Here is a 13,997-nt window from a genome sequence, read left to right on the forward strand (position 1 = left end):
AGGGGTACACACCTCTAACCTCAGGAGGCCGAGGCAGGTAGATCTCTGAGTTCAAGGCTTGCCTAGTAGTCTACATAGCCATTTCTAGGACATTTGGGGCTTATTCATAGACCCTGTCTCAAAGGAAAAAAAAAAATTGAAGACTTGTTTTTTTTGTATGCGTGTCTACCTGCATGTGTGTTATGGCACCATCTGTGTGCCTGGTGCATTCTGGGGTCCAGAAGAGGACATCGCACTCTGCGGAACTGGAATTACGGCAAGGTGTGAGCCGTGGAAACACAGGTCTCCTACCTGCTTGGCCCTCCCAGCCCTAAGAGTTCACTTACTGCTTCACACATGTCCGTGGAGGCAGGAACAGTGTTGGCTCCCCTAGAGCTGAGTTAGAGGCAGCTGTGAGCCGGGAGATGAACCTGGGTCTTCTGAAAGCAGAAAGCACTCAGACCCCACGGCAGCTCTTCAGTCACCTGCGCTTAAGCTTTGAATTGGCTTTAACACTTTTGTTTTGTTTTGTTTTTGTTTTTCGAGACAGGGTTTCTCTGTGTAGCCTTGGCTGTCCTGGACTCACTTTGTAGACGAGGCTGGCTTCGAACTCATAGAGATCCGCCGCCTCTGGGTCCGGAGCTCTGGGATTGAAGGTGTGCACCACCACCACTACCTGCGGTTTAGAGCTTTTGACTCATGTTTTACTTGTTTTTATTTTATGCACGTGAGTGTTTTTCATGAATGAATGTCTGCAACATGTGAGTTCAGTGCCTGCAGAGGCCAGAAGAAGGTGTTGGATCCCCTAGTATTTGAGATACAGCTGTCAAGTGGGAGCTGGGAATTAAACCTTTGTCCCTTTGGAAAAGCAGCCATACCTTTACAGTAGCAAACAGGGTCTGTGGTTGTCCTGGTTGCTTTTTGAAACAAGTCTAGACATATCTAGAAAAAGAATCACACTTGAGAAAATATCTTCATAGATTTGGCCTGTAGGCAAAACTGCTGAGCGTTTTTTTTAAAAACAACTGATGTGAAGGACCTAACCTACTCTAGGTAGGCAGGGCTAACCCTGGCAGCTCCCCCATTAGGTGGTCCTGGGTTGCAGAAGAAAACAGGCTGAGCAAGCCATGAGGTGCAAACCTGCATTCTCCCATGGCCTCTGTTTCTGGTCCTTGCTCTAGGGTCCTAGCTTGAGGCTTTCACTTTGGATTTTTGTTGTTTTTATTTTATGTTGATGAGTGTTTTGTGGGCATGTATGTGTGTTTACCATATGTGTGCCTGGGCCCCGGAAGCAGACAAAGGTGTCAGCCCCCCTGGAACTGGAGTTGCGGGTGGTTGTGAGCCACCTGTGGGAGCTGGGAACAGCACCTGGTTCCTCCAGGAAGAGCAGCCAGGGCTCCACTGCTGAGCCATCTCTCCAGTCCCTTAAGTTCTTGTCCAGACTTCTCTTCATGAATGGGCTGTGATTGGAACATGTGAGCTGGAGTCCTTTCCGCCCCAAGTGGCTTCGGACTGTCGTGATCATCACAGCACAGAAACCACCTTACACAGCTACATAGCTGAGGCTATCCCTGAATTCCCGATCCATCCGCCTGCTGCGCTAACTCATGTTCTCCGCTACATTCTTCCTCGAGGAACTGACTAAAGTGATAGGAATTGCTGGGTCAAGTGTCCCTGAGATGAGGCCTGGGGGATGTGAAGTAGGTTCCCTGGCCCAGAGGGTGGACTCGGGATGGAAGGTGAAGAGAACTGGCCGCCATCCTCTGCAGAGCGGGACATTAGGTGTCCACTCCCTTTAGCAGCTTCCAAATGACAACTTACTCAAAAGCGTCATGCAGCATGAAGAACATCCGTACAATCCCAGCACCCAGCAAGTCTGGGACCAGCATGGCTGCCTGGGAGGGTCTCAAAGGGAAATGGGGATATAGCTCAGTTGATAAGGTCAGGTGTGTGGGGGCTGGAGCGATGGCTCAGAGGTTAGAGCACTGGCTGCTCTTCTCAGGCCCCTCATGGTGCCTTATTACCATCTGTAAAAGGACTCTGATTCCCTCTTCTGGAGGGCATGAAAGCAGAGCGAGCACTCATATACATAACATATTTTAAAAAGATCAGTTGTGTACTTGCCTAGCATGTTTAAGGTCCTGTAAAAATAAATGTTTAAACTTATTTTGGGTTTTCTTTTTTTCTTTTTTTTTCAAGGCAGGGTTTCTCTGTGTAGCCCTGGCTGTCCTGAACTCACTTTGTAGACCAGGCTGGCCTTGAACTCAGAGATCTGCCTGCCTTTGCCTCCCAGAGTGCTGGTGGGATTACAGGTGTGCGCCACCATGCCCAACTTTATTTTGGTTTTTCAAGACAAGTCTATGTAGCCAGCTGTCCTAGAACTCACTTTGTAGACCAGGCTGGGCCCTGAACTCACAGAGATCTGTTTCTGCCTCCCTAGCCCTGGAATTAAAGCACCACACCTGGCCCTAAGGTTTTATTTTATATGTATTGGTGTTTGCTTGTGTATATAAATCTGTGCACCAGTTGCATGCCTGGTGCCTGAGGATGCCAGAAGACAGTATTGAACCCCCTGGAACCGGAGTTACAGAAGGCAGTCACCACATGCATGCTAGGAATCTAACTCCTGAGCCCTCAGAGCCCTGGGGGCCCTGGTTTTGATCAAGCACCGTATAAACCTGGCTCGGTAGCACATGAGTAATGCCAGCGCCGAGAAGCTGGAGGCCAGAGGAGAAGACATTCAAGGCCAGCCTTCTCTGGGAAGTGCATCTGAGACCAAGCCTGAGCAACATCAGACTCAAAGACAAAGCAACAAATAAAAACAGGAGAGAAGGGGTCAACAGTGGCCCTTAGGCACCTGGCAAAGACCGAGTGGACACAAAACTTGGGAAGTCCTGGGCTGAAAGGATGGATCAGCAGATAAAAGCACTTGTCACACAAACCTGATGAACCTGGGTTCAGTCCCTAGAACACACAGTGGAAGGAGAGAACCGGCTCCCGGATCCCCCGCCACAGGCGTGCTGTGGCCTGTGCCTGCACACATCATGTACACACAGTGATACGTAAGTCCCAAACTGGACTGAGTGTCAGACTCTGTTCCCAAGAAGAGATAAAAGCACCAGCGGAAAAACGGGCCTCTGAGATCCAGCCTTGGTTACAGACGAGTGTGAAGAGAGATCAGGGAGACCCGAGGAGGACCACAGAGAAGGGAGGCTTTGATTGTATGCCCAAAGGGCTTGGATGGCCTTGAGCAGAAATTGGAACTCAGACTTCCTGGATAACAGCAAAGGCCATGGCTTGCCAGAGCAGCCTTTGGGAGAGCAAAGACTAGCAGAGGGAGGTGGTTTGGTTCCTAATTTAGACTCGGAGGTAGAAGATGCTTATCCAGGCAGCCAGGACTGCAAAGCTCCAAGGATTTCCTAAGCAGGTGCCTCCGCGGTTTCCAGGATGGGACACACTTCAGCAGAGCCATGGAACAGTGGTGACCGCTAGATCCCCCGCCCGGGTGGGAGGGGGCGGGACAGTCCTGGGCGAAGGGCGGGGGGCGTGGCCAGGGACCACTTAAGGCGGAGTCGGGGCGTTTCTGAGGGCACCGGAGCTGGGCAGCCGCGACTGACCGCGCTGGCACTCACCCTCCACCCACCTGCCCTGTAACGGTAGCCCATCAGTGGCAGGTTCCAGGTTCCCCGAGCATGTAGGCAGAGTTAGCGGCTGCCGAGAGTTGCGAGGCACGGACGCAGCAGGCTCTCCGGGGCTTCTCCGGCTGGCTGCGGTGCTCTCCGGCTCCCGCGGAGATGCGCAAGTGACAGGAGAGCGAGTGAGGACCAGAACGCTCCCTTCCGACCCTAGCGCACTGCGTCCATGGCTCTGCTGGGCAGCCTGTTGCCCCTGTGCTGTCTGGCACTGCTGGCGCTGTCTGTCCAGAGCTGCGGGCCGGGCCGGGGGCCGGTCGGCCGGCGGCGTTACGTGCGCAAGCAGCTTGTGCCTCTGCTCTACAAGCAGTTTGTGCCTAGTGTGCCAGAGCGGACCCTTGGCGCGAGCGGGCCAGCGGAGGGGAGGGTCTCAAGGGGGTCCGAGCGCTTCCGGGACCTCGTACCCAACTACAACCCCGACATTATCTTCAAGGATGAGGAGAACAGCGGCGCTGACCGCCTGATGACGGAGGTAAGGAGAGTTTCTCCCACCTGCTCCTCCGCGCGCCGCCAACTCCTCACCAACTGGAAGATGAGCTTCATCCCTCAGAGACCCTAAAGTAAAGTAAAGTGAAGTGAGACCTCCTTCACCATATCCTTCAAGAAAGCAAGCAACCTGCTTGGCTGGATAGTGGTTTGGAGGTGTCCCAACGGGGAAAGGCTGCGATGGGAGGGGGAGGAGGAACTGGCTAGTGAGAGTGAATCTGGGAGAGGCTGGAGGGAGGGCGGGGAAAGGAGGATGGCGGCAGGCGAGACGGGAAATGGCTGAGGCGTGGACCGGGGGTCAGCCACCGAGCCAGGCAGGAAGGGCTGGGGTGAGCTGGGGGCCAGGAGCTGGCTAGGGAAGGTAGCCTACAGAAGGCTTTATCCTTAGCCTGGCTCTTGGCCTGATGTCCAAAAGCTCCGTGAGCCAAAAAGGAAGCTGGAAAAGAGATGGGCAGGAGTCAGGTGATCAGACCATCTACCTGAGAATGGGGTGGTCCAGAACTGTCCTTGGCATGGGAGAGGTGTCTTCAACCAGGACAGGCCTGTACTAAGCTCCAGACAACAGACTTTGGGTAAAAAGAGGACAGATGAACACACCTGAGACTCAAGGGTCGGTCCCTGAGCCTTGGAAACCCAGCTTGGCTTGAGGACATTTGCTAAGCTCCGTATTGATTTAAATAACTAAAAATTAACAACGACTTTGCTAAGCTGTATTAACTCAAATAATTAAATCCAACATCCATTAGCGGTCACCTGCTAACAGATGATGGACACTGGCTGCCTGGAGTAAGCTGCATCAGGTCTTGGAGGAGGACCCCCCCCCCCCGGGTGTCAGAGCTGAAAGGAAATCCAGAAGACCTATTTCCCCACTCCACCACACCCCTCACGTTATATCTGAGAGCTGGGCCCCGGAGGAAGAAGCCATTTAAGGCCTCACAGCTAGTCAGTAGCTAGCGTTGCTGAGACTAGAATTCAGGACTCCCAGTTCTGAGTCCTATATACTTTTCCATTACACCACCTAATTGTGTGTGTGTGAGGGAGGTGTGGGAGAGGGAGGAGTACGGATTTCCTCTGACTAACCGCCATAGTTTTCCAGGTTACTTTGTTAGGAAAACCTGTGCAGAGAAGAAAGAGCTGGTATTTATTTATTTATTTAAGACACCGTGTAGCCCTGACAGGCCTGGAACTCATAGAAACCCTCCTAACTCTACCTTCTGATTGCTGAGATTATAGGTGAAAACCAACCGCTCCAAGCCAAGAATTTCTTCTGGCTCTAGTAATGAAGCCAATCCTCATTCCAGCAAATTGGGAAAGGTCATGGGGCATTGTGGTTCTTCTCTCTGGCTGAGACCTGCAACAGAGGGCTAGAACAAGGGATAGGCTCAGGAGCCTCAAAAGGCCTGGAAACCCCCCCTGACCCCCCAACACACACACCCACCCAGTCTTGCTTATCTCCCACACCCAGGCTGCAAAAGGACTCCATTGAGTTGGCTCTGTACTGGGCTACTGCCCCCGCAGGTCAGGGCCTTCTTAGGGGACAAAATGACACAAAGTTAGAAAGAACTACCACTTGCCCAGTGGCCCTGCAGAGGTGAAGCTGACTAGAAAGAGAAGGGTAAGAGGTGAAATGTCCCTCTAGCAATCATGTAGAGCCCAAGATCGAGGCGAAAGAAAAAGAAAAAGGAGTTGTCTGTACTCCTGCGCCAGTGATGTCCCCGGCTCTAATGCTCCAAGGTCTCCAACTCCCAGACTGAAGCAGCCAAGATAACCGTGGCCTCCCTCCCCCGGGTCTGCAGGCCTGCGGCTGTGGCTCCTTTTCCTCCACTCCCACCCTGCGGGGAAGGGGGGGGGGTCCATTCTCAGGTGCTGTTGCTCCTACGCCTTTCAGGGCTGATTCTGGAAGAGAGACGGGAGAGACAGGGGCTCTGAGGACTGACACAGCAGGGGCAGGCTGGCCTCGCTGGGGGAGGGGACCCGGCGGGCGGGCGGGCGGGAGCAGGGATGTGGGGCGCGGCGCTCTGCCCTTTCCTCTCCCGGAGCCGGGGCGGCTGAAAAGCGTCTTTGTAGCGGGAGCTGCTGAGTCCGCTTCTCCCGACGCGCTCCCGGCCTCGGCCTGAGATTCTCGCTCAGTTAAGTCATCCGGGAGAATGGCCATTGTGCTCCGGGCAGCCCCCGCCACCCAGCCCTTTTTCCAGCAGCCCCGATCCCACGCGGCTCCTCTTGGGCACCTCTGTAGGGGCGCACCCAGACCACCAACGGGTTAATGCTAGGGGCTGAAAGGAGGAGGAGGAAGGAAGGAAGGAAGGAAGCGATGCCCTGTGCCAGGGAAGGCAACCGAACAAAAGATGAATCAGAGAGAGGGAGGGCAGCTGGGGCCCGGGGCGGGGGTCAGGCTCACACAGGGCTCCACTGGGGAGCCAGGCCCTCCCTAGCCCAGCTTCCACTCTCCTTCTCCACTGCGGTTCTCTCTGCTCGCGCAGAGGTCCTGGTCCTGGGGCAGATGGGGCTGAGGGGCAAGCACCGACCGCGGAAGAGAGAACTAGTTAGCTCGCCCGCTCTGGTCCTTGGAGGGGCTCACCCCACGATTCCTGCTCCAGGCATGCCCGGCGAGGAAGCACCGCCCTCCCGAGAGCCTGGCTTCCCCAGGGCGCCCGAAGGCCGGAGGGAGGGGAGCGGGTCCGGAGGATAAAGATGCTCGGATGCCTCAATGGTCCCCTCCGCCTCGCCCCTCCCAGCGCGGGCTCGTGCGGGGGCCGGTGGGGAACCTGACCCCTTCCCTCCCCCCAGCGCTGCAAAGAGCGGGTGAACGCGCTGGCCATCGCGGTGATGAACATGTGGCCCGGCGTGCGCCTGCGCGTGACCGAGGGCTGGGACGAGGACGGCCACCACGCGCAGGACTCGCTCCACTACGAGGGCCGCGCCCTGGACGTCACCACGTCGGACCGCGACCGCGACAAGTACGGCCTGCTGGCGCGCCTCGCCGTGGAGGCCGGCTTCGACTGGGTCCACTACGAGTCCCGCAACCACGTCCACGTGTCGGTCAAAGCCGGTACGGGACGCGGCGTCCAGAGGGGCCTCCCGGGGAGGCCGGGTCCGCGGCCCCCAGGCCACCTGGAGGGGGGCTAAGGGGCGCCACGGTGGGGCCGGGTCCCTGGGAACGGAACCGTCCGGGGGCCGCCGAGGTCCGCCCCGGGCTAACCCCCGCCCCCCCCCCCCCGTGTGCCTTGCAGATAACTCGCTGGCCGTGCGGGCCGGGGGCTGCTTCCCCGGCAACGCCACCGTGCGCCTGCGGAGCGGCGAGCGGAAGGGGCTGCGGGAGCTGCACCGCGGGGACTGGGTCCTGGCGGCCGACGCGGCGGGCCGGGTGGTGCCCACGCCGGTGCTGCTCTTCCTGGACCGCGACCTGCAGCGCCGCGCCTCGTTCGTGGCCGTGGAGACCGAGCGGCCCCCGCGCAAGCTGCTGCTCACGCCCTGGCACCTGGTGTTCGCCGCCCGCGGCCCCGCGCCCGCGCCCGCCGACTTCGCCCCGGTGTTCGCGCGCCGCCTGCGCGCCGGGGACTCGGTGCTGGCGCCCGGCGGCGGCGCGCTCCGGCCGGCGCGGGTGGCCCGCGTGGCGCGCGAGGAGGCCGTGGGCGTGTTCGCGCCGCTCACGGCGCACGGCACGCTGCTGGTCAACGACGTGCTCGCCTCCTGCTACGCCGTCCTGGAGAGCCACCAGTGGGCGCACCGCGCCTTCGCGCCCCTGCGCCTGCTGCACGCGCTCGGGGCGCTGCTGCCCGGGGGCGCCGCCCAGCCCACCGGCATGCACTGGTACTCCCGCCTCCTCTACCGCCTGGCGGAGGAGCTCCTGGGCTGAGCGGCCGAGCGCAGGGGCCCTCGGGGCTCCCGATGGAAGCGAAGGCTGGAGCCGAGCCAGCCGGGGTCCGAGGGGACGCTGACTGGGAGAGTGGCCGCAGAGCGAGAAAGGCGGGCTGCGCTGGAACTCGGTTAGGGCGCAACCTTTAGCCGAGCGGCGCGGCCCCGGGCTGGATAGCCGGGCTTGTTGGTAGGCGCTCCTTAAACGAGGACTTTCTTATTTTGCGTCTTCCCCAGCGCCTCAGCCCCCCCCCCGATAATTTTATTTTCTATTTATAATTTGTGATATGATGATCTGCTTGCCCAGCCCACCGAAGAGAGGGCCTGGAGCGCGGCGCCGTTCAGTTCACACGGTCTGACGCAGCCAGCCTGAGCCTCACGCTCGCTCTCACATTTCCCTGCAGGCGGGTTAATAAAGGGAAGGCTTATCGGAAACCACCTTCACCCAGGTGATTCGCCCCCAAAGAGGAGGAGGAACCGGACTAGCCCGAGTGAACACCTTCCTTCCAACTCGCCCTTCTTTCTCAGCAGGATCCTCCAAACCCCTTTGCTGGAAAGGGTTTTCCAACCCATCAGCAACATCCTTTAGGCACTAGCCCCACCCCCACGGGACGGGACCATCTTTGGGTAGGGCGGGGCTTAGGGGGACATGAAGATTGATGTGCAAAGCATCTGTTAGCTGTTCTGGCCTGTCTCTATAGGTAGCCATCATCCCGCCTGCTGAAGCCGAACAGGTCTGAATTTTTTTTTTTCCCCTGGGATTTTGCTAGGTCAACTGCTGAAGCATGGGTGTTCCTCACAGTCCACACGTCTGTCTATGGCCTAAACAAAGATCCTAGGGTGACCAGGAATGGTGGTCTAATTACAGAATCACATGCCTGTAACCCCAACACTCTGGAGATGGAGAAAGGAAAAAACAGAATCATGAGTTCAAGGCTAACCTGGGCTGTATAGTAGGAGAGAGAGAGAGAGAGAGAGAGAGAGAGAGAGAGAGAGACAGGCTGGAGGGAATAATTTCTTCGTGACAGCAGAGAACAGGTTTCGGCTTGGGTGTATCTGAGGTACATGGGGCTCCCCGTCAAGTTCTGCTATTACAGTGTGGGTTTCCTCCTTACGTCCAGCGGCTGTTGCTGCTGGCTTCCCATCACTCTTCCTTCCCCTTCTCTTGTTACTGGCTGTGCCTCTCTGGTTGTTTTGGATTCCAACATTGCAGACCCCTGAGATGCAGGCAGATTGATGCCTCGGAGCTAGGAGTGGGTGGGCCCGCTCTGAAGGTGGGCATGTTGGACCTGAGGGGATGGTTGAGGGTTGTTGGTACTTCCAGGAACTGGACCCAAGCCTGCTACAACTGTTGCAAGAAGATTGGCTCTGCTCTGAGCATCCCGGCCAAGGAAGTCCATGCCATCTATACGCTGCCCTCTGGTGGTATTCCGGAGAATTCTAAGCCTAGGGACATAAGGCTCCCTTTGGTCCCCTCTGGACAGAAGGGAAAGGTATTGAATGGTACCTAGACTTGCTAATGGGAACTCTCCCAGAAGGCAGAGCCGATGCATGGGGCCTGTTACGCTTTTAGGGCTCTGCTGTGATGTCAAGACACGATAAGGAACCTGCTTGCTTCACTTTCCGATCCTTGGCTTTTTTTTTAACAGCCCTTGTGTCTAGTTCAGCTCTGTGGCTCTGGGAAGCCAGAGGCAGAGGTAATGGTGCAGAGTCCCTCACTCAGTAACCCTCAAGTCTCATGGCCTCAGAGACACAACTCAAGCAATACCCTTTCCTACTTTCATTCTCACCAAATTCTTATCTGCCTCCCTCAGACCCTGGAACCTTTTTGTCTTCTCACGCAGGTGATGAGCAATCTGATAAGCTAATTAAGCTAATTAGTTTACCCATGTCACCGGGCAACCTGTGTTCACCACCTTTCCTAAGCGCTACCTGGATGGAAACTGCTGAAACTAAGGGCTCTAACCGTAACGGCTGACCCATGATGGCTGGCTAGGAACACAGCTCAGTAGTAGAGCATTAGCCTAGCATGCACGGAGCCCCAAGTTCAATCCCCAGCACCACTCGAACGGCTATTTCTATATTTGGGGAGAAGACGAACTCGCTGGTCTTCATTAAATCACATTCCTGTAGGTTACTTCCCAGGCTTGAGATTCACCTTCCCCCTCCAACTTCTCTCCTTGAGGCCCCTCCCCTCATTCTGTCCCCTTGAGGCCCTCCCCTCATTCTGTCCCCTTGAGGCCCAGCTATCTAAAGAATACACGCGTGGTCTGCAAGCAGGTAAATGCACCATCTCTTTGAAGCAGGTGGGCACACTGACTTGGGCACAAGGCACCTTCGAATGCCAGCAACTCTTTTCAACACAGGAAGTGAACATTGTCTATCTTTGCACTCTTTTCTCACCGTGGTTTCTGCTTTCTGCTGTCTACTCCTTTGGCTACTCCACTAAAAGTATTGCTCATGCAAACTTAGGGGTTGAGTTTTGTTTTGCTTTTCAAGCTGAGTGTGGTATCTCACATCGATAATCCCAGCATGGAAGACTAAGACAGGAGGATTGTCTTGAGTTCAAAGGCAGCCTGGGATAGTTAGTGAGGCCCTGCCACAAACAAACCTTTTTTTTTTTTTTTTCCTGGCACTGGTATTACACACTTTTAATTTCTAAACTTGGGGGGCAGAGACAGGCAGATCTCTGTGAATCTGAGGCCAGCCTGATCTATAAAAGAGTTCCAGGCCAGTCAGGGCTAAACATAGAAACCCTGTCTCAGAAACAACAACAAACAAACCTTCCAAAACAAAGATCCAGATCTGGATGAATCACCCACTGCGGAATCTTAGGTTAGAATCACAGCCTTGCCAGGTGTGGTGGCGCACGCTTTTAATCCCAGCACTAGGGAGACAGAGGCAAGTGGATCTCTGTGAATTCAAAGCCAGCCTGGTCTACAGAGTGAGCTCCAGGACAGCCAGGGCCTGAGAAACCCTGTCTCAAAACACTAAAAACAAAAACCAAAACAAAACAAAAAAGATTTTTGGCTCTTGAGATGGCTCAGAAGTTAAGAAGAAAAAACTAAGCTTCTTTTGAGGATTCCCGAACATTTTGTGATAGCCCTGACAAAAACTCTACATACAGGGTCGTCAGAGTGGGAGCCACCACCTTAAGGTTCAAGTGACTTTAAATCCATCCTTTATTCAAGCGAGAATTGCTGAACGTTTACAGGATAGCACTGTACACCAAAGATTGAGAAACCACACTCTTGGAGAAGCAACAATGTGTAAATGCCTAGGCTCACTAAAGCAATATTATTATCTAGGATAAACCCAACTGGCAGTACATGCTGTATCACTACAGGGAAGGCCTTGTGGGCGGAGGAGAGCTTGAATAGGGTTGTTGATGGGTGTATAGATGGGCAGGGCTGGAAAGGACACCTCCGGCAAGAACTTGGCATCTTTGAGGAGACACTGGCTGGTGATGCGTGCCTGAAGAGAGATGGTTGCGTGATCAAGAGCTCTGGCTGCTCTTCCAGAGGACCCAGGTTCAATTCCCAGCACCCACATGGCAGCCCACGCCTGTCTGTCTGTAACTGCAGCTCCAGGGCTTCTGACACCCTCCCTCCCACACACATGTAGACAAAACACTAATGAACATAAAATAAGGTTTATATTTACAAAGACGGAGCCAGTGGGAAGAGTAATGATACGTGGCTTGTGCTTAGTGAGGAGTCAGCGTATCTTTGGCCGTGTCCTAGAATGGTACATGCGTTCTCATCCAGTCCTCACAACATCACTATAAAACCACAGATGAGGAGCCTGGGAAAATATGTTTGCTTTCCTTCCCCCGCCCCTTATCCGTGGTCTTATTTATGTAGCCGAGGTTTAGAGGCTACTGTGTTGCTGGAGCAGCCTCAAACTCCAGGCAGTCCTCCGTCCTTCGGCTCCTGAGTGCTGGGATTTCAGGTCTGAACCAGCACATCCAGTTCAAGGCAAGGAGCTGTAAGTCAGTTTCCCAGGGTGCTACAGCCAAGGCATGGTAGAATGGGAAAGGTGTCTAGAAAAAGAAGGGTGTTCTGGTGGGAACCACGTGCTTTGAAGCTGCTCTTCATTTTGCTTGTTCATCTCACTGCATTACTGTAAAATCCGCATAGCTTTCTCCTACCCCCTTAAAGTAGCAGGGCCATTTTATTTAAAGTAAAGAAGTAGAATACACTGTCAGAGAGCAGTGGGACACGTGTGTGAAGATGCTCAAGGGACCTTCCCGGCTTTTAAAAGAAAAAAGGTGCAGCAACTTACTATTTTCTGTGTACTAGTGTTTGCCTGTTTGTACATATGTATATTACACTCAGGCATAATGGAGTGCTAATGGGGTCCAGAAGGGGGCATCAGATGCCCTGGAGATGGACTTACAGTTATGAGCCACCATGTGGTGCCGGGAACCAAATGAGGGTTTTCTGCAAGAGCAGCAACTACCTATGACTTCTGAGCCATCTCTCCAGCGTGTGTGTGTGTGTGTGTGTGTGTGTGTGTGTGTGTGTGTGTGTGTGTTTCGTAGTGTGCGTGTGCCATGGTGCACATTTAGAGGTCAGGGAATAATTTTTTAGAGTTGGGGCTCTCCTTTCACCAAGCGGGTTCTGGGAATTGAACTCAGACGGTCAGGCTTTGTAGCAAGTGTCCTTTACCCACTGACCCATTTACTCATCCTTATTTCTTATTTTTCTTTCTTTTGTGTTTTGTTTTTTGTTTTGTTTATTTGTTTGTCTGTTTTTTAGATAGACAGGGTCTGTCTGTGTAGCCCTGGCTGTCCTGGAACTCACTATTAGACCAGGCTGGCCTCGAACTCACAGATGCACTGATTCTGCCTTCCCCAGGGCTAGGATTAAAGATGTGCACTACCGCCAGCCTGCTTCCTACTTCCTATTTTCATTGGCTCTTCTTCTTTTACGTTTAGTGGCTAGCTTCCTTGGTTAAAGCTGTATAGCCATCCAGGTAGGAAATATATATCGGCAAGCTAGTAAACCAATAGGTAAAAGGGCAAGGGGACCGAGGACATACTTCAGTGGTAGAGCACCTGCTGAGCACACGCAAAGCTCTGGGTGTGAGTCCCAGCGATACAGCTCTTTCTGGACATAGCTCTGCAGTGTGCTGAGTGTACAGCGCTGGGAAGGAAGTAGCCAAAGCTAAGGGAGCTGGAGGGCGTGGCGGCTTACAGCTGCAATCCGCATTCAGAAGGCTGAGGAAGGAGACTGCTTACTGGCCAAGAGCAGTCTGATTGCACGTGAGTTCCAGGCCACCCTGGCCTATAGCACGAGATCCTGTGGCTGGGAGACAGAGGCAGAGAGATCACTGTGAGTTCAAGGCCAGCCTGGGCAACATAGTAAGACATGGCATACTGTCTTTAGAAAAAAAAAATTTCCAGGAGTAGTGGCTCATTCCTGTAATCCCAGCACTTGGGAGGCACAGGCAGGAGGGAACCTAAGGTCTTCCTTGGAGGCCATCCTGGCCTACATGACACCCTGTTTGAAAAAACAAACAAGCATCAAACCAAAAGATCAAATGAAGTTAGAAGTATGGGCAGTGATAAGACTAGTGTAGCTAAGAGAAGTATCAGAGTACCCTGCCTCTCTTACGTCTTTTTTAAAAATTTATTTTTATTTAATGTGCGAGAGTTTTGACTGCATGTAAGTATACCATGGGAGTGTAGTTCTTCTGCAGGCCAGTAGAGGGCATCATTCCCTTTAAACTGAAGCTACCAGCAGTTGAGAGATGCCGTGCTGGTGTTGAGAACCAAATTCAAGTCCACTGTGAAAACAGCCAATGTCCTTAGCCACGGAGCCACCCCTCCAGACCCCCCCAAGTCTCAAGGAAGAAGCATATGTGAGAACTCTTACTAGGAACTGAATTGGGAAGAACATTGGTGTTGGATCTCCAACCTCTAGTATTAGGACAAAATAAAGATTAAGATGATGATGATGATGATGATTAGGGAGGGTCTCA

At 54.1% G+C, this 13,997-nt stretch overlaps 1 protein-coding gene across 1 annotated transcript; it reads left to right on the top strand.

Moving 5' to 3' along the window:
* Positions 1-3,580: 3,580 nt before the first annotated feature.
* Positions 3,581-10,466, top strand: Dhh (desert hedgehog signaling molecule). The gene is made up of 3 exons (XM_021634912.2): positions 3,581-4,143; positions 6,945-7,206; positions 7,388-10,466. Exons 1-3 carry the CDS (start codon positions 3,841-3,843, stop codon positions 8,011-8,013), a joined length of 1,191 nt encoding a protein of 396 aa, XP_021490587.1. The 5' UTR covers positions 3,581-3,840; the 3' UTR covers positions 8,014-10,466.
* Positions 10,467-13,997: the final 3,531 nt, after the last annotated feature.

The sequence above is a fragment of the Meriones unguiculatus genome, chromosome 8 (assembly GCF_030254825.1).
Source record: "Meriones unguiculatus strain TT.TT164.6M chromosome 8, Bangor_MerUng_6.1, whole genome shotgun sequence".
Lineage (NCBI taxonomy): Eukaryota > Metazoa > Chordata > Mammalia > Rodentia > Muridae > Meriones > Meriones unguiculatus.

Bases quoted from the DNA above. Each gene is read 5' to 3' on its own strand.
- Dhh (XM_021634912.2), top strand. From the start codon at position 3,841: ATGGCTCTGCTGGGCAGCCTGTTGCCCCTGTGCTGTCTGGCACTGCTG. The intron at 4,144-6,944 runs GTAAGGAGAGTT...CCCTCCCCCCAG, and splicing joins CTGACCGCCTGATGACGGAG to CGCTGCAAAGAGCGGGTGAA. The intron at 7,207-7,387 runs GTACGGGACGCG...TGTGCCTTGCAG, and splicing joins CCACGTGTCGGTCAAAGCCG to ATAACTCGCTGGCCGTGCGG.